This window comes from Cuculus canorus, chromosome 4, assembly GCF_017976375.1.
Source record: "Cuculus canorus isolate bCucCan1 chromosome 4, bCucCan1.pri, whole genome shotgun sequence".
Taxonomy (NCBI): domain Eukaryota; kingdom Metazoa; phylum Chordata; class Aves; order Cuculiformes; family Cuculidae; genus Cuculus; species Cuculus canorus.
The window spans coordinates 57,471,269-57,491,090 of NC_071404.1; the positions used below are offsets into that span (position 1 = coordinate 57,471,269).

The 19,822-nt window shown below is 46.4% G+C and overlaps 1 protein-coding gene across 1 annotated transcript; it reads right to left on the reverse strand.

Annotated features, from left to right (window-relative positions):
* Positions 1–2,750: 2,750 nt before the first annotated feature.
* LOC128852037 (trichohyalin-like) lies at positions 2,751–13,721 on the reverse strand. Its single transcript, XM_054065410.1, has 5 exons — positions 13,620–13,721; positions 13,246–13,415; positions 11,758–11,985; positions 10,936–11,132; positions 2,751–3,152 (listed from the first exon to the last, which is right to left on the reverse strand). The coding sequence occupies exons 1-5, from the start codon at positions 13,642–13,644 to the stop codon at positions 3,056–3,058; spliced, it is 717 nt and encodes a 238-aa protein (XP_053921385.1). The 5' UTR covers positions 13,645–13,721; the 3' UTR covers positions 2,751–3,055.
* Positions 13,722–19,822: the final 6,101 nt, after the last annotated feature.

A 19,822-nucleotide genomic window follows, 5' to 3' on the forward strand; every position in this document is an offset into this window, starting at 1 on the left:
GATTCAGAGCAAGCAGAGAAGGCGGAAGACTCATGCACTCTAGTATAACGACATACCCCTTACAGGTTAGAATACCACTGACATACAGGCTGATAAAGCAGTTGGTAGTGGGGTATACCTTGACAAAAGTTCTTTTTATGCAACAAGCTCATTGACTTCACAGTTTCCCTTGGGCGGGGGGGGGAGGGGGAGCGAAAGTGCAACTCCCAACTTTTTGTGCTGGTTGTAACTTTCAAATGCAGTTCTCTAGAATAGTAGGGACCCACTGTCAGTATTGTCCAAACTGTTGGAATCGCTGTTAGTGGAAAGTTCTGACAATGGGAAAATGACAGACAAAAGTTAAAAATGTGCCTCTATTAAGAACTAAGTTCCCTGGTCTATATGGATGGAAATTTTTTTTAACAGCAGTACTTCTGGTTTCAGCTCTCCTATTCTGAGGAGTTCTGGGGAGAGCTGGAGGGTGACATGGCCTAGGCTAAGTCTTTCGCTGAGTTGGGAAACAATGCTTACATTGGTGTCGATTTACCAATTACAAAAAGGCATAAGCAGCTCTTTGGAAGCCTTGAAAGTGAACAGCATGTATGGGGAAACCTACCGTTCATCTGTATGTTCTTAGATGACAATTTTGCACCAGTGACTATGCTGATGTTTTTAGCTTGGTTTACTAGATTTGTATGCCTAATAACATATCTATTCACACTGAACGTGTTGGGAATTTGAAGTGTGACAATACTTGTTTTAGGGCTCACTTTGTGCTATATTAATGCCTTTTATGTATTTTTAAAGCTCCAGACTTACCAAGACACATCTATGTGGGCGCAGAAGATTCCACCGCCGCATGTGCCCAAAGACAATACAGCCGACGTTCTTGCGCACACGTGGTGCCAGCGAGTGCAGGACAATACGGCCAATGTCCTTATGCTCACTGGCAGAAAACCGTGGGACAGTAAGCAAGAAACCGTGAGATAGTTAAGCCGGAGGAGAAAACTTGGAGATAAAAGACACCTCTGTAGCAAGTAGAGCTATGCTGAGTCGCTGTAACTGTGAGACCTTTAGAAGTGGAAAATCACTGGGGTAGCTGCTAAAGAGGCAGATGAGAGTATATGAAGCTTTGCTTGTGCAGAATAAAGTGATTTCATTACTGCACCCGAACAGAGTCCATGCCTCATTCGCTACGAATGGTGCCCGAAGAGGGACCCACACTCTAGGGGCAAACCCTGATATTTGTTGGGAGAAGAATCACAGGGCAGAAGCCACCGGTAGCCACGCTCCATTGAACGCAACAAAGCCAGCGAGGAGAACTGAAGTAGTCCCGACAACAATCGCCTGAAAGAAGGTGAGCAAGCGGGGACGGAAACATAATGGGGTCTTCAACGTCCACGGAAGAGCAGTCTACACTTAACATCTTTAAATTAATTTTGACGAAACGGGGGGTCAAGTATGATGAGCAGCAGCTTAAGACTTTGTTACAATGCGTACAGGGTCGAGAGCCAGGTTTAGACCTGATTAAACGACATTGGCAGCAGCTAAAGAGGCCGCTGCCGAAGGGGAACACGATCTGACCAGAGCTATAGTTTGCCCAGTTATCAGAAATGCTAATGGGCACCCAGAATGGCAACGGCTGCCCTTTAGCCTCAGAAAAGAATTGAGGAAAAATGTGATGGATTATGGCATAGGTTCACCATACATTCAAAGCATGTCACAGACGGTTTGCATGGGAACAGAATTGCTTCCATATGATATTAAGCAGATAGCAGGCTTGTTGTTAACGCCCACTCAGACCATTTTGTTTGAAACCAGCTGGCGCCAAGTGGTGGACAACGCAGCTTTAGAAAATCTTGAGCGCCTTCCTTTTGGGGGCAGGTGTTCCACAGTTAATGGGAAGAGACCCTTTGGCTCAGCCGCAATTACAAGCCCGGTTAAATAATGTGATTTTACAAGAGGCCCAGCTTTTGGCTTATCAAGCACTTGCTAAGATACCAAAAAAAAAAAGCCAAAACCAGGCATTTCTAGGCATTAAACAGCAGCCTGGTGAATCGTATATGGCATTTCTAGGCAGACTGAAGGATGTGCTCGAGAAGCAGGTAGACCACCCAGCAGCCAGAGAGGAGGCCTTAATTTTACAATTAGCAGTAGAAAATGCTGATGAGGAATGCAAAAAGATATTGTGCAGTCTGAAAAATCCTACAATTATAAATATGATTCGGGCCTGCCGGCAGGTGGGTCATTTACCTATCGAGCACTCCTGTCGCAGCTCCTCCAGCCCACTTCTCACCAACTCCTGTTGCTGCTGGGAGACCTGGGAGTGGGACAGCGGACAGTGAGAGGCCTCTCCCCAGAGTTCTGGGGCCAGGGCCAGGGCCACTGTTGAAGTCGCCGCAGGAGAAAGGGCTGGACCAGGGGTGGAAAGCTAAAGAACATCCACCGCGCATGCACTGATGTTCTGCGCTGCCAAAAGGCACCAGCACTGCTGACCTGAACGGGATGGGGAAGGCCCTCGGGGGTGGCCGGGGACCAGACACCTCTTTCAGGACAAAACCATGCACTCAAGTGCCACCTCACCAAATGACATTTTACCAGAATCCATTCCAGTCTTGGAAATTTTCAGGAAAGGCTGAGCAAAAGCCCCGCTCGGACTCATGGACAACACAGTCATCTCTCTGCTGCTTGTCAAAAAACAAAAAAAGGGGCCAACACACACAGGTGGATTCAAGGCACCTGTAGAAGCAGAGGACAACTCAGAAAATTGCAAGACAGCTCTGCAAGTCACCAACACCTTTCCCACAGGAAGCACACAAAAGACTTCTCCCCTCCACCACCACCAAGTGCCTGCGTGACAAAAAACCCACAGAATACAACAGCCACAGCTTCACTGAGCCCAGCAGACAAACGCCCATCCAGAAGCACCAGGGTCTGGGTCTCACTTGGAGTTCCTCTTGGCTTTCTTCCTTCTCCTTCCTCAGTGCCATCAGTTCCACCTGCAGCCCCTTCTCTTGCTCCTCTGCCTTCTTCAACAGCTGCTCCAGGTGGGCTTTCTCTGCAGAGAGCTCTTCATTCATTCTTTCACACAGCTGCAGCTTCTCCTGCTCAGAGATCTTTCTTCTCTCCGTCTCATCCACTCTCCTTGACAAAGCCTCAGTCTCTTCTTCCAGCTACAACCACAGAAGCACAGAGGAAATAAAAGACAGTCAGATAGACTATGAAGAAGGAGGTCTGGCTTGCACAGAAAAAGGAACGTTTCCACATTCAGTTGCTCATACTGGCAAAAGGCAAGAGGCCAGCTAGAGATGAATCCCCAGCTCAGAGGGGATCCAGTCCTACAAGCTCAGCTTGCTCTTCAACATAGTCAAGGCCATAAGCATACACCTAACATCTGCCCTCAGCGTAGAAAGGGTAAACATTTTGCCAGTGTAAACCAGTGTAAATTAAAATGCAACAAGAACGGCAGAGTATTATCGGGAAACCAGCAGCAGCCCTACACCAGGCGGGCAGACACGGCTGAGGACGTGCACACTTGTTTCCACAGAAGAAAGGTGAATTACTGGCAAGCCAAGGTCCACAATAAATATACCCAATCTTCCGGTGAACTCATCATAGACCCACACCAAACCTGTGCCTGAACTAACACACCCAGAACAGTCAGAATCCTAGAATCGTAGAATGCTTTGCGTTGGAAAGGACCTTAAAGCTCATCCAGTTCCAACCCTACCACCATGGGTGGGGACACCTCCCACTGGATCAGGTTGCTCAAAGGTCATCCAACCTGGCCTTGAACACCTCCAGCGATGGGACATCCGTGACTTCTCTGGGCAACCTGGCTCAGTGCCTCACCACCCCCACAGGAAAAACTGCCTTCCTAAGATCTCACCTAAAGCTCCCCTCTCTCAGCTTAAAACTGCTCCCCCTCATCCTATCCCTGCACTCCCCGATAAAGAGACCCTCCCCAGCTTTCCTGTAGGCCTCCTTTAAGTACTGGAAGGCAGCTAGAAGGTGTCCCCAGAGCTTTTACTTCTCCACGCTGAACAACCTCAACTCTCTCAGCCTCTCCTCCAATGGGAGGTGTGACAGCCCTCAGATCATCACTGTGGCCTCCTCTGCACTCGCTCTAACACATCCATGTCCCTCCTATGCTGACGACTCCAGAACTGCACACAGGACTCCAGGTGAAGTCTCAGGAGAGCACAACACTAGACAGGCAGAATCCCCGCCCTCAACCTGATGGTCACATTGCTTTTGATCTCCCGAGGCCCTTCACCTGCCCGCAAGTAGGAGCCACTCACTCTACTGCCTGGCCTAGCAACGTGCCACCTGTGACAGACGGTATCTGCCATCTCACCCACTCAGGCCATTATTCTCCTAAAGCCAGACCACAAAGCTTCCTTGAAGAATTCAGAAGCGTGGTGTTTCCTACCAGGTCTTTCAGGAGCTTCTTTATTTCCACTTCGTGGGCACTCTGCTGAAGTTCGAAGGCACTGTCATACTGCTGTTTGGTCAGTAAGAGCTGCTGTGACGTCTCTTCCCGTTCTTGCCTCGTGAGAGATCTCTCTGCTTCCAGCTCCTGTTGAAGGAACTTCAGTTCCCCTGCAAACACCACAAATGGCAAGATGAGATTCTACACAGACTGTGTTTCTGACTTTAATGACCTGACGCCATCTGAATTTCAGGGTAGGAAAGATCCAGCTCCAGCTCCATTACTCATCACAAGCACTGCAAACAGAGAGCTATTCCTACCCCATCTTCCCTCGGCACGGTGATCATCAAAAACAAAGCACATGAACCTCTCACCCTGCATCGCTTCCTTGGTCTGCATGACTGCATGAAGTTGGATTTCAAGCTGACTCCTGGTGATCTCCAGCTGAGATAAGTGCTGCCGAGCCTCAAGCAGGCTGGATTCCACAGTCTCCTTCCCTGACCCACAAGTTGTGTATAGGGAAAGAAGTGAGTTTCTTGCTCCTGACGCCCAGGGAGTGTCTCTAAACAGTACATGGTAAGGAGTACAGGACCCAGACATCAATGACAGGCAAGAACCTCAAAGCCTGATGAGAATCCCAAAGACGTTTCCCCGCTGCTGGGCTCCTCCAGCCCACTTCTCACCAACTCCTGTTGCTGCTAGGAGACCTGTGAGTGGGACAGCGGACAGTGAGAGGCCTCTCCCCAGAGTTCTGGGGCCAGGGCCAGGGCCACTGTTGAACTCGCCGCAGGAGAAAGTGTCTGCAGCCAGTTCAGACAAAATTCGACTTGTCACGTTGGCTTGCTTCACTACCGAACAAAATAATTCTTCTAAGTTTTTATGCGCTTTTATGGTTGCGACTCTTGATAGCAAAGGAAATGCAAAAATCTTTCCCAAAAATTCCATAATTCAGGTCTCTTTTCCACCTTGTGGGATGAGTTTGATTTGGATGATGATATGGAACGCCCAAACTGGGCTGACCAATGGTACATGGTCCACCCTTTGGGTTAGAGGGCATGCCTGCCCACGCTCGATTACCACAGATCGAAAGGTATCCTGGTGGTAATTGTCTTGGTAATACAGGGCCAGGAGCAGAGTGAGTTTTATTTCGCATTGTAATGTTGCACCATTTCCGCTCCCAATCACTGCTGTTCCCCATGGGATTAATTATTGTTGGTGCTGCTTGGTCCGCTAGTCTTGTTTCCTTCTATACCTCAGACCATGATGCTAAACCTTAAAAAAAAAAAACCCCAAAAAACAATACGTAGCATTCAGTGAATCCACAAGTTCAAGTTCTTGTGGTTTGGATCCAATTGGAAGTTTGTTATCCCAATTATCATATTTATCGAATGCTTCGCTCTGGTTTTCCCATCGAAAGGGTAAGTTACTAGTGATGTTAAACTGTAACTTCAACTCTTGCATTGTTTGATTAAAGTTAAAAAAAAAATATTTGTTTTCATTTTTTTTTCTTTTTTTCTTTTTTTCTTTTTTTTTTTTTTTTTATGGGAACTCCTATAAGACAAGTCACAAACGGTAAGCTTGGGGTCGCCAAACTGGCACAAAACTAGTAATGTTCAAGACTTGTACAAGAGTAACCCGTACATTTTGCCACAGATCAAACAATGCTAGGTGGTAGACTGCAATGACTAGTTTTAAACATACTAAACACAGCCAAAACTGCCTCATTTTCGATACCGTTTCCATTTACAAGAATGCCTACAGTTTTCTTTTACTTTCTTCCAATTTTGATCCTTAATAGTCCGTATTACAGGGCCACTGATTATTATCACAGTCACCACAATTATGCAACACCCAGGGATCACAATTCCCACAATTACAGCTTTCTTCATTCATTCCTGTGCAGGATCTTCTTGTGTAGGCCGTTGATCACGTTCTGATGACGTCTGTAGATAGGGTCGAATGCTTTTTGCTGGTATCCACCTAGGACCACCTTCTGTGGAAGCACACATATATCTTCGACCATTAAATATTACAGCAACAGGTCCTTTCCATATTCCCGTTACTGGATCTCTATATAATACTCGAAAGCTGGGAATAATTGTCTTTTCATTCAACCTTATACTTTGATGATGTATTATCACCGGTGGCTCTTCTCTATCACTCCTTATTCAATCTCATTTGCACATCCATTTCAGTGTCTTTTTGTCTTTGTAAATAATCTTTCAACACTTGATGAGTTCGCTCCAACAAAGCCTGCACAGTGGGAGAGTGCGGGATTCCTGTGATATGTTGTACTCCCCACTTGGACAAAAAGACCCTCGTCTTTTGACTAGTATAGGCAGGCCCGTTATCCGTTTTTATGGTCTCAGGCACCCCCATTACAGCAAAGCGGAACAACAGGTGTTTACACACAGGTTGTGCTTTCTCACCAGGTAATGCGGTTGCCCATACAAATTTCAAAAAGGTATCGATTGTCACGTGAACATATTTTAGTCTTCCAAATTCCCCAATATGAGTGACATCCGTTTGCCAAAGCTCTTAGGACTTTAGTCCTTTAGGGTTAACTCCGATCCCTATTCCTGGACCGTGATTTCCACATCTTGGACAGGCTTGTACAGTACTACGGGCTTCATTCTCTGTTAAGCCATACTGTCGTTTTAATCCTTTGGCATTCTGGTGAAATTGGTCGTGACTCTGTCTTGCTACACAAAATTTATCCATAGGGGGCATATGCTGAGCTGGACTAACGAAGCTATCTGCTATCTGATTACCCCTTCCTAGTCCTACGTCAAGTTGATGACTTCGCACATGAATAACACAACAAGGCTCTGTGCGTTGTTGAAGCGTGGAGCGTAATTGCACAAACAATGCTCCTAATCTTGGGTTAGTTGTCTGTCTTAGAAGAGCATCCTCTAATCTTGGGACTACTCCTGCTACATGCAAGGAGTCCGTTACAACATTAAGAGGGGTGGTTAGCCAACTCAACAGGGCCCAACCAACAGCAGTTAACGCTAAGGTCTGTAAAGAGTCTTGGGGCTGTCCCTCCAAGATATGCTTGTGCCATTCAGCACGTTCGTGCCATACACAAACGGCACGATGCAGTCGTTTTCCGGCATCAGTATATACAGTAAGGCCATCCACCAGTGGTTGCCTACTGACTTTTGTTCTTTCCAGCCACTGCTTTTGTGACAAAATCTGCCACTTTTTCCCTTGTGGCTGCTGCGAATGTATTTGTCCTTCAAATCCTAATAGGGCTTCCTGAAGTGGTACTACATTTCGTAACCACCACTCTAGGTCTACAGCATTAACTGGAATGCTAATGTCTGCAGGTTCTTGACCGCTGATCTCAATAATTCGAGATCTGCCTTTTCGTACTAACTCTGCCACAGCTTTGGGTCTGGTTTGAATGCTCATTTTTGTCTGCACACCCAGAAACACCCATTCCAATACCCAGAATGATTCAGCTTTATCAGTTCTCGTGGTACTGGCAATGGCAGGGTCATTCAGGTCTCTGTCCTTCCCAGATTCCCCTCTTTTGTTTTGCCATTGACAGATGACTGCATATGGGGATTCGCTATTGTTACATACCAAAAGCGATATCGGTAAATTCAGTATCTTCCAAGATGACCAAGATATTTTGTAAGCGACAACTGATTTTTTGTAAAAGAGTCCTTTGATCTGCGGTAAGCTCAATTTTGGAGGCTGTGTCGGCATTGTGCAACAACACAGTCAAGGGAGCAATATCAGAGTTGGAAATGTCCACACAACGGGTGGACCCATTGAATATTCCCTAACAATGTTTGAACATCTTTAACAGTTCATAAACTGGTTGTCAGTTCGATTTTCTGTGGTGGGATTTGGGCATCAGAAATGCACCAGCCCAAATACTTCCACAGAGCTGACCTTTGTACTTTTTCAGGTGCAACAACAAGTCCTTTATCTCTCAGCATATCCCTCAATGTCTGCAGTGCCAGTTCATCAAATGGTTCTTATAACGGACACTGGAATGCAGAGTGTTCTTCATAAATTGTTACTCCCCTAGAGAAAGATAAGGACTGCCGAGCTGAAACAAAACAAAAAACCTTCACATATCAGGAGTAAGGGTGGGGAGGAATGGGCGGGGGGGAAACCTCACACACAGCCACAGGGCTGGGGGTTTTTTCCATTTTCTTTTTCTATTGTCTACGTTCTTTTTGGGGTTTTGGGGGGTTTTTTTTGGTTTTTTTGGTTGTTTTTTTTTTTTTCCAGTTTGAAATTGTGTCCTCTGCAGCCTTTCACTTCAAAGGTCCCAGGTAAATCTACCTCTTTGCCGGCTTAGTGGACGTTTGAGATTGAAAGGTCTCAGAGTTGCATTTTTAAGATTAATCGAAACAAACAGAGGCTCAAGCTCCTATGACCAAAACCCAATTTGCAAATCTTACAAACGTTTAAAGCGCTTTAAACACACACACATGCATACACACACAGAACCACCCTTTCGAGAGCTGGCTTAATATACCTATACAATATTGTTTACGACCACTCAATAAGAATAGCACGATGGTATGAATATTTAAACTATACATGGTACCGAACACATACAACACTGACAATATGCACATATGTTATAAGATAAGGTTTGTGTCAATTGTTTAACAGGTAACAGTCCTTGGTTGTTACAGCATTTTCGTGGCATTTTATTGCGCCTCTGATTCCTCGCTAGCCCGACAGCTTGGGCCGCGCCGCACTTCATCAGCGCAGCCGGCTACTGTGGGCACTTCCGGTTCCTGTGTCATTGCACTTCCGCCTTCTGATGGGGGAACCTCGGGCGCCTCCGGCGCACTGGGGCCGTCTATGTCCTCAGACGCATTCCCCCTTTTTACAGCCGGATTTAAGAGCTCGCAGACGCTGGTACAAACTTTCCCAGTCATTCCTTTCATTGGGTAATTCTGGCTCCCCCCAAAGAAAGCACTCACACGACTCGTCGTGGTAGGATGAGTTTCAGCCGGGGGATTGGGGGGAGGCTATGGCGCGCACAGCGGCCAAGTGGTGGACAACGCAGCTTTAGAAAATCTTGAGCGCCCTCCTTTTGGGGGCAGGTGTTCCACGGTTAATGGGAACAGACCCTTTGGCTCAGCCGCAATTACAAGCCCGGTTAAATAATGTGATTTTACAAGAGGCCCAGCTTCTGGCTTATCAAGCACTTGCTAAGATACCAAAAAAAAAAAGCCACAACCAGGCATTTCTAGGCATTAAACAGCAGCCCGGTGAATCGTATATGGCATTTCTAGGCAGACTGAAGGATGTGCTCAAGAAGCAGGTAGACCACCCAGCAGCCAGAGAGGCCTTAATTTTACAATTAGCAGTAGAAAATGCTGATGAGGAATGCAAAAAGATATTGTGCAGTCTGAAAAATCCTACAATTATAAATATGATTCGAGCCTGCCGGCAGGAGGGTCATTTACCTATCGAGCACACATAATGGCTGCCGCTTTAACTGCAAACCAAGGCAGGAAGACGGTCTGTTAGAGATGTGGCAAGGAGGGGCACTTCAAAAGAGACTGCCAGGTTCAATTCCAAGATGGAGAGCCTAATAGCCTAACATCTGCCCTCAGCGTAGAAAGGGTAAACATTTTGCCAGTGTAAACCAGTGTAAATTAAAATGCAACAAGAACGGCAGACTATTATCGGGAAACCAGCAGCAGCCCTACACCAGGCGGGCAGACACAGCTGAGGACGTGCACACTTGTTTCCACAGAAGAAAGGTGAATTACTGGCAAAATATTACTGGCTTATCAGGTTAATCCTACTTTTCCAGTCTGTCATGGTTCAGAACCCTTCCTGGTCTCTTCAGCAGCTAAACAGCGGAGATTTGACCACAACTCCACCCTCCCTCACCCCCTACTCCAGCCCCGGGCAAAGAGAAAGAAGAGAGACTTGTGGGTTGGAATCTGAAACTAAACCAGCTTTACTATTATTATTTCATTAAAAGGGAAAATATAAGAAAATAATAACATAAATAACAATAATATATAACATCAAAATTTAACATAACATAATGTAACATAACATAATATATCAGATAATACAATACAATATAATATACAAATGCATAAAATCACGCCCTCTCAGTGACTACATCATCACTGATGCTGCAGCGCAGGCAAGCCTTGAGCCAAGCCCCTGGCCACAGTTTCCCTGCTACAGCAGGTCCCCAGCTCTGCTAGACCACATGCTAAACTCCTTGAGAAGGAAAGATCTGTGTTCAAGTGCACAGAAGAAGAAATGCTCAGAACCAGAGAGAAAACTCAGGGTTCAGTAAAGGTCTGTGTGGTTTAATTATACCTCACATCAGAGCCAAGTGCGCTTGCTTTGGACTCCACAAAGGAATGGACAAGGGGCACAAGCCCAAGGCTCAGGAGAGCTTTGCCAGCTTTAGCCATCAAAAAACTAACATTCAGATCATCGTATACTCAGATCATCGTATACTCTCTAATTACAGACATTAAATAATGTCCTGTCTCAGGTCTCCTCCCTGCCCTTACCTGGCCTCTGCCAGCTGCTCTGAAAGGCCTCGTCTGTCCCACTCTGTGTCTCTCAGTCGCACCTCAAGGTCAGCCTTCTCCTGTACCAGCAGTTCCTTCTCTCTGGACATCTTGGCCAGGGCGTCTGCTTGGCGACAGCACTCCTGTCGCAGCTCCTCCAGCCCACTTCTCACCAACTCCTGTTGCTGCTGGGAGACCTGGGAGTGGGACAGCGGACAGTGAGAGGCCTCTCCCCAGAGTTCTGGGGTCAGGGCCAGGGCCACTGTTGAACTCGCCGCAGGAGAAAGGGCTGGACCAGGGGTGGAAAGCTAAAGAACATCCACCGCGCATGCACTGATATTCTGCGCTGCCAAAAGGCACCAGCACTGCTGACCTGAACGGGATGGGGAAGGCCCTCGGGGGTGGCCGGGGACCAGACACCTCTTTCAGGACAAAACCATGCACTCAAGTGCCACCTCACCAAATGACATTTTACCAGAATCCATTCCAGTCTTGGAAATTTTCAGGAAAGGCTGAGCAAAAGCCCCGCTCAGACTCATGGACAACACAGTCATCTCTCTGCTGCTTGTCAAAAACCAAAAAAAGGGGCCAACACAGACAGGTGGATTCAAGGCATCTGTAGAAGCAGAGGACAACTCAGAAAATTGCAAGACAGCTCTGCAAGTCACCAACACCTTTCCCACAGGAAGCACACAAAAGACTTCTCCCCTCCACCACCACCAAGTGCCTGCGTGACAAAAAACCCACAGAATACAACAGCCACAGCTTCACTGAGCCCAGCAGACAAACGCCCATCCAGAAGCACCAGGGTCTGGGTCTCACTTGGAGTTCCTCTTGGCTTTCTTCCTTCTCCTTCCTCAGTGCCATCAGTTCCACCTGCAGCCCCTTCTCTTGCTCCTCTGCCTTCTTCAACAGCTGCTCCAGGTGGGCTTTCTCTGCAGAGAGCTCTTCATTCATTCTTTCACACAGCTGCAGCTTCTCCTGCTCAGAGATCTTTCTTCTCTCCGTCTCATCCACTCTCCTTGACAAAGCCTCAGTCTCTTCTTCCAGCTACAACCACAGAAGCACAGAGGAAATAAAAGACAGTCAGATAGACTATGAAGAAGGAGGTCTGGCTTGCACAGAAAAAGGAACGTTTCCACATTCAGTTGCTCATACTGGCAAAAGGCAAGAGGCCAGCTAGAGATGAATCCCCAGCTCAGAGGGGATCCAGTCCTACAAGCTCAGCTTGCTCTTCAACATAGTCAAGGCCATAAGCATACACCTAACATCTGCCCTCAGCGTAGAAAGGGTAAACATTTTGCCAGTGTAAACCAGTGTAAATTAAAATGCAACAAGAACGGCAGAGTATTATCGGGAAACCAGCAGCAGCCCTACACCAGGCGGGCAGACACGGCTGAGGACTGTGCACACTTGTTTCCACAGAAGAAAGGTGAATTACTGGCAAGCCAAGGTCCACAATAAATATACCCAATCTTCCGGTGAACTCATCATAGACCCACACCAAACCTGTGCCTGAACTAACACACCCAGAACAGTCAGAATCCTAGAATCGTAGAATGCTTTGCGTTGGAAAGGACCTTAAAGCTCATCCAGTTCCAACCCTACCACCATGGGTGGGGACACCTCCCACTGGATCAGGTTGCTCAAAGGTCATCCAACCTGGCCTTGAACACCTCCAGCGATGGGACATCCGTGACTTCTCTGGGCAACCTGGCTCAGTGCCTCACCACCCCCACAGGAAAAACTGCCTTCCTAAGATCTCACCTAAAGCTCCCCTCTCTCAGCTTAAAACTGCTCCCCCTCATCCTATCCCTGCACTCCCCGATAAAGAGACCCTCCCCAGCTTTCCTGTAGGCCTCCTTTAAGTACTGGAAGGCAGCTAGAAGGTGTCCCCAGAGCTTTTACTTCTCCACGCTGAACAACCTCAACTCTCTCAGCCTCTCCTCCAATGGGAGGTGTGACAGCCCTCAGATCATCACTGTGGCCTCCTCTGCACTCGCTCTAACACATCCATGTCCCTCCTATGCTGACGACTCCAGAACTGCACACAGGACTCCAGGTGAAGTCTCAGGAGAGCACAACACTAGACAGGCAGAATCCCCGCCCTCAACCTGATGGTCACACTGCTTTTGATCTCCCGAGGCCCTTCACCTGCCCGCAAGTAGGAGCCACTCACTCTACTGCCTGGCCTAGCAACGTGCCACCTGTGACAGATGACATCTGCCATCTCACCCACTCAGGCCATTATTCTCCTAAAGCCAGACCACAAAGCTTCCTTGAAGAATTCAGAAGCGTGGTGTTTCCTACCAGGTCTTTCAGGAGCTTCTTTATTTCCACTTCGTGGGCACTCTGCTGAAGTTCGAAGGCACTGTCATACTGCTGTTTGGTCAGTAAGAGCTGCTGTGACGTCTCTTCCCGTTCTTGCCTCGTGAGAGATCTCTCTGCTTCCAGCTCCTGTTGAAGGAACTTCAGTTCCCCTGCAAACACCACAAATGGCAAGATGAGATTCTACACAGACTGTGTTTCTGACTTTAATGACCTGACGCCATCTGAATTTCAGGGTAGGAAAGATCCAGCTCCAGCTCCATTACTCATCACAAGCACTGCAAACAGAGAGCTATTTCTACCCCATCTTCCCTCGGCACGGTGATCATCAAAAACAAAGCACATGAACCTCTCACCCTGCATCGCTTCCTTGGTCTGCATGACTGCATGAAGTTGGATTTCAAGCTGACTCCTGGTGATCTCCAGCTGAGATAAGTGCTGCCGAGCCTCAAGCAGGCTGGATTCCACAGTCTCCTTCCCTGACCCACAAGTTGTGTACAGGGAAAGAAGTGAGTTTCTTGCTCCTGACGCCCAGGGAGTGTCTCTAAACAGTACATGGTAAGGAGTACAGGACCCAGACATCAATGACAGGCAAGAACCTCGAAGCCTGATGAGAATCCCAAAGACGTTTCCCCGCTGCTGGGCTCCTCCAGCCCACTTCTCACCAACTCCTGTTGCTGCTGGGAGACCTGGGAGTGGGACAGCGGACAGTGAGAGGCCTCTCCCCAGAGTTCTGGGGCCAGGGCCAGGGCCACTGTTGAACTCGCCGCAGGAGAAAGTGTCTGCAGCCAGTTCAGACAAAATTCGACTTGTCACGTTGGCTTGCTTCACTACCGAACAAAATAATTCTTCTAAGTTTTTATGCGCTTTTATGGTTGCGACTCTTGATAGCAAAGGAAATGCAAAAATCTTTCCCAAAAATTCCATAATTCAGGTCTCTTTTCCACCTTGTGGGATGAGTTTGATTTGGATGATGATATGGAACGCCCAAACTGGGCTGACCAATGGTACATGGTCCACCCTTTGGGTTAGAGGGCATGCCTGCCCACGCTCGATTACCACAGATCGAAAGGTATCCTGGTGGTAATCGTCTTGGTAATACAGGGCCAGGAGCAGAGTGAGTTTTATTTCGCATTGTAATGTTGCACCATTTCCGCTCCCAATCACTGCTGTTCCCCATGGGATTAATTATTGTTGGTGCTGCTTGGTCCGCTAGTCTTGTTTCCTTCTATACCTCAGACCATGATGCTAAACCTTAAAAAAAAAAAACCCCAAAAAACAATACGTAGCATTCAGTGAATCCACAAGTTCAAGTTCTTGTGGTTTGGATCCAATTGGAAGTTTGTTATCCCAATTATCATATTTATCGAATGCTTCGCTCTGGTTTTCCCATCGAAAGGGTAAGTTACTAGTGATGTTAAACTGTAACTTCAACTCTTGCATTGTTTGATTAAAGTTAAAAAAAAAATATTTGTTTTCATTTTTTTTTCTTTTTTTCTTTTTTTCTTTTTTTTTTTTTTTTTATGGGAACTCCTATAAGACAAGTCACAAACGGTAAGCTTGGGGTCGCCAAACTGGCACAAAACTAGTAATGTTCAAGACTTGTACAAGAGTAACCCGTACATTTTGCCACAGATCAAACAATGCTAGGTGGTAGACTGCAATGACTAGTTTTAAACATACTAAACACAGCCAAAACTGCCTCATTTTCGATACCGTTTCCATTTACAAGAATGCCTACAGTTTTCTTTTACTTTCTTCCAATTTTGATCCTTAATAGTCCGTATTACAGGGCCACTGATTATTATCACAGTCACCACAATTATGCAACACCCAGGGATCACAATTCCCACAATTACAGCTTTCTTCATTCATTCCTGTGCAGGATCTTCTTGTGTAGGCCGTTGATCACGTTCTGATGACGTCTGTAGATAGGGTCGAATGCTTTTTGCTGGTATCCACCTAGGACCACCTTCTGTGGAAGCACACATATATCTTCGACCATTAAATATTACAGCAACAGGTCCTTTCCATATTCCCGTTACTGGATCTCTATATAATACTCGAAAGCTGGGAATAATTGTCTTTTCATTCAACCTTATACTTTGATGATGTATTATCACCGGTGGCTCTTCTCTATCACTCCTTATTCAATCTCATTTGCACATCCATTTCAGTGTCTTTTTGTCTTTGTAAATAATCTTTCAACACTTGATGAGTTCGCTCCAACAAAGCCTGCACAGTGGGAGAGTGCGGGATTCCTGTGATATGTTGTACTCCCCACTTGGACAAAAAGACCCTCGTCTTTTGACTAGTATAGGCAGGCCCGTTATCCGTTTTTATGGTCTCAGGCACCCCCATTACAGCAAAGCGGAACAACAGGTGTTTACACACAGGTTGTGCTTTCTCACCAGGTAATGCGGTTGCCCATACAAATTTCAAAAAGGTATCGATTGTCACGTGAACATATTTTAGTCTTCCAAATTCCCCAATATGAGTGACATCCGTTTGCCAAAGCTCTTAGGACTTTAGTCCTTTAGGGTTAACTCCGATCCCTATTCCTGGACCGTGATTTCCACATCTTGGACAGGCTTGTACAGTACTACGGGCTTCATTCTCTGTTAAGCCATACTGTCGTTTTAATCCTTTGGCATTCTGGTGAAATTGGTCGTGACTCTGTCTTGCTACACAAAATTTATCCATAGGGGGCATATGCTGAGCTGGACTAACGAAGCTATCTGCTATCTGATTACCCCTTCCTAGTCCTACGTCAAGTTGATGACTTCGCACATGAATAACACAACAAGGCTCTGTGCGTTGTTGAAGCGTGGAGCGTAATTGCACAAACAATGCTCCTAATCTTGGGTTAGTTGTCTGTCTTAGAAGAGCATCCTCTAATCTTGGGACTACTCCTGCTACATGCAAGGAGTCCGTTACAACATTAAGAGGGGTGGTTAGCCAACTCAACAGGGCCCAACCAACAGCAGTTAACGCTAAGGTCTGTAAAGAGTCTTGGGGCTGTCCCTCCAAGATATGCTTGTGCCATTCAGCACGTTCGTGCCATACACAAACGGCACGATGCAGTCGTTTTCCGGCATCAGTATATACAGTAAGGCCATCCACCAGTGGTTGCCTACTGACTTTTGTTCTTTCCAGCCACTGCTTTTGTGACAAAATCTGCCACTTTTTCCCTTGTGGCTGCTGCGAATGTATTTGTCCTTCAAATCCTAATAGGGCTTCCTGAAGTGGTACTACATTTCGTAACCACCACTCTAGGTCTACAGCATTAACTGGAATGCTAATGTCTGCAGGTTCTTGACCGCTGATCTCAATAATTCGAGATCTGCCTTTTCGTACTAACTCTGCCACAGCTTTGGGTCTGGTTTGAATGCTCATTTTTGTCTGCACACCCAGAAACACCCATTCCAATACCCAGAATGATTCAGCTTTATCAGTTCTCGTGGTACTGGCAATGGCAGGGTCATTCAGGTCTCTGTCCTTCCCAGATTCCCCTCTTTTGTTTTGCCATTGACAGATGACTGCATATGGGGATTCGCTATTGTTACATACCAAAAGCGATATCGGTAAATTCAGTATCTTCCAAGATGACCAAGATATTTTGTAAGCGACAACTGATTTTTTGTAAAAGAGTCCTTTGATCTGCGGTAAGCTCAATTTTGGAGGCTGTGTCGGCATTGTGCAACAACACAGTCAAGGGAGCAATATCAGAGTTGGAAATGTCCACACAACGGGTGGACCCATTGAATATTCCCTAACAATGTTTGAACATCTTTAACAGTTCATAAACTGGTTGTCAGTTCGATTTTCTGTGGTGGGATTTGGGCATCAGAAATGCACCAGCCCAAATACTTCCACAGAGCTGACCTTTGTACTTTTTCAGGTGCAACAACAAGTCCTTTATCTCTCAGCATATCCCTCAATGTCTGCAGTGCCAGTTCATCAAATGGTTCTTATAACGGACACTGGAATGCAGAGTGTTCTTCATAAATTGTTACTCCCCTAGAGAAAGATAAGGACTGCCGAGCTGAAACAAAACAAAAAACCTTCACATATCAGGAGTAAGGGTGGGGAGGAATGGGCGGGGGGGAAACCTCACACACAGCCACAGGGCTGGGGGTTTTTTCCATTTTCTTTTTCTATTGTCTACGTTCTTTTTGGGGTTTGGGGGGTTTTTTTTGGTTTTTTTTCAGTTTTTTGGTTTTTTTTTTTCCAGTTTGAAATTGTGTCCTCTGCAGCCTTTCACTTCAAAGGTCCCAGGTAAATCTACCTCTTTGCCGGCTTAGTGGACGTTTGAGATTGAAAGGTCTCAGAGTTGCATGTTTAAGATTAATCGAAACAAACAGAGGCTCAAGCTCCTATGACCAAAACCCAATTTGCAAATCTTACAAACGTTTAAAGCGCTTTAAACACACACACATGCATACACACACAGAACCACCCTTTCGAGAGCTGGCTTAATATACCTATACAATATTGTTTACGACCACTCAATAAGAATAGCACGATGGTATGAATATTTAAACTATACATGGTACCGAACACATACAACACTGACAATATGCACATATGTTATAAGATAAGGTTTGTGTCAATTGTTTAACAGGTAACAGTCCTTGGTTGTTACAGCATTTTCGTGGCATTTTATTCCGCCTCTGATTCCTCGCTAGCCCGACAGCTTGGGCCGCGCCGCACTTCATCAGCGCAGCCGGCTACTGTGGGCACTTCCGGTTCCTGTGTCATTGCACTTCCGCCTTCTGATGGGGGAACCTCGGGCGCCTCCGGCGCACTGGGGCCGTCTATGTCCTCAGACGCATTCCCCCTTTTTACAGCCGGATTTAAGAGCTCGCAGACGCTGGTACAAACTTTCCCAGTCATTCCTTTCATTGGGTAATTCTGGCTCCCCCCAAAGAAAGCACTCACACGACTCGTCGTGGTAGGATGAGTTTCAGCCGGGGGATGGGGGGAGGCTATGGCGCGCACAGCGGCCAAGTGGTGGACAACGCAGCTTTAGAAAATCTTGAGCGCCCTCCTTTTGGGGGCAGGTGTTCCACGGTTAATGGGAACAGACCCTTTGGCTCAGCCACAATTACAAGCCCGGTTAAATAATGTGATTTTACAAGAGGCCCAGCTTCTGGCTTATCAAGCACTTGCTAAGATACCAAAAAAAAAAAGCCACAACCAGGCATTTCTAGGCATTAAACAGCAGCCCGGTGAATCGTATATGGCATTTCTAGGCAGACTGAAGGATGTGCTCAAGAAGCAGGTAGACCACCCAGCAGCCAGAGAGGCCTTAATTTTACAATTAGCAGTAGAAAATGCTGATGAGGAATGCAAAAAGATATTGTGCAGTCTGAAAAATCCTACAATTATAAATATGATTCAGGCCTGCCGGCAGGAGGGTCATTTACCTATAGAGCACACATAATGGCTGCCGCTTTAACTGCAAACCAAGGCAGGAAGACGGTCTGTTATAGATGTGGCAAGGAGGGGCACTTCAAAAGAGACTGCCAGGTTCAATTCCAAGATGGAGAGCCTAATAGCCTAACATCTGCCCTCAGCGTAGAAAGGGTAAACATTTTGCCAGTGTAAACCAGTGTAAATTAAAATGCAACAAGAACGGCAGAGTATTATCGGGAAACCAGCAGCAGCCCTACACCAGGCGGGCAGACACGGCTGAGGACGTGCACACTTGTTTCCACAGAAGAAAGGTGAATTACTGGCAAAATATTACTGGCTTATCAGGTTAATCCTACTTTTCCAGTCTGTCATGGTTCAGAACCCTTCCTGGTCTCTTCAGCAGCTAAACAGCGGAGATTTGACCACAACTCCACCCTCCCTCACCCCCTACTCCAGCCCCCGGCAAAGAGAAAGAAGAGAGACTTGTGGGCTGGAATCTGAAACTAAACCAGCTTTACTATTATTATTTCATTAAAAGGGAAAATATAAGAAAATAATAACATAAATAACAATAATATATAACATCAAAATTTAACATAACATAATGTAACATAACATAATATATCAGATAATACAATACAATATAATATACAAATGCATAAAATCACGCCCTCTCAGTGACTACATCATCACTGATGCTGCAGCGCAGGCAAGCCTTGAGCCAAGCCCCTGGCCACAGTTTCCCTGCTACAGCAGGTCCCCAGCTCTGCTAGACCACATGCTAAACTCCTTGAGAAGGAAAGATCTGTGTTCAAGTGCACAGCAGAAGAAATGCTCAGAACCAGAGAGAAAACTCAGGGTTCAGTAAAGGTCTGTGTGGTTTAATTATTCCTCACATCAGAGCCAAGTGCGCTTGCTTTGGACTCCACAAAGGAATGGACAAGGGGCACAACCACAAGCCCAAGGCTCAGGAGAGCTTTGCCAGCTTTAGCCATCAAAAAACTAACATTCAGATCATCGTATACTCAGATCATCGTATACTCTCTAATTACAGACATTAAATAATGTCCTGTCTCAGGTCTCCTCCCTGCCCTTACCTGGCCTCTGCCAGCTGCTCTGAAAGGCCTCGTCTGTCCCACTC

Coding starts and splice junctions, on each gene's coding strand:
- LOC128852037 (XM_054065410.1), bottom strand. CDS start 13,644: ATGCAGACCAAGGAAGCGATGCAGG. Junction 11,133..11,757: donor AAAGCCAAGAGGAACTCCAA/GTGAGACCCAGA, acceptor TCCCACTCCCAG/GTCTCCCAGCAGCAACAGGA. Junction 3,153..10,935: donor GAGCAGCTGGCAGAGGCCAG/GTAAGGGCAGGG, acceptor CTGTGGTTGTAG/CTGGAAGAAGAGACTGAGGC.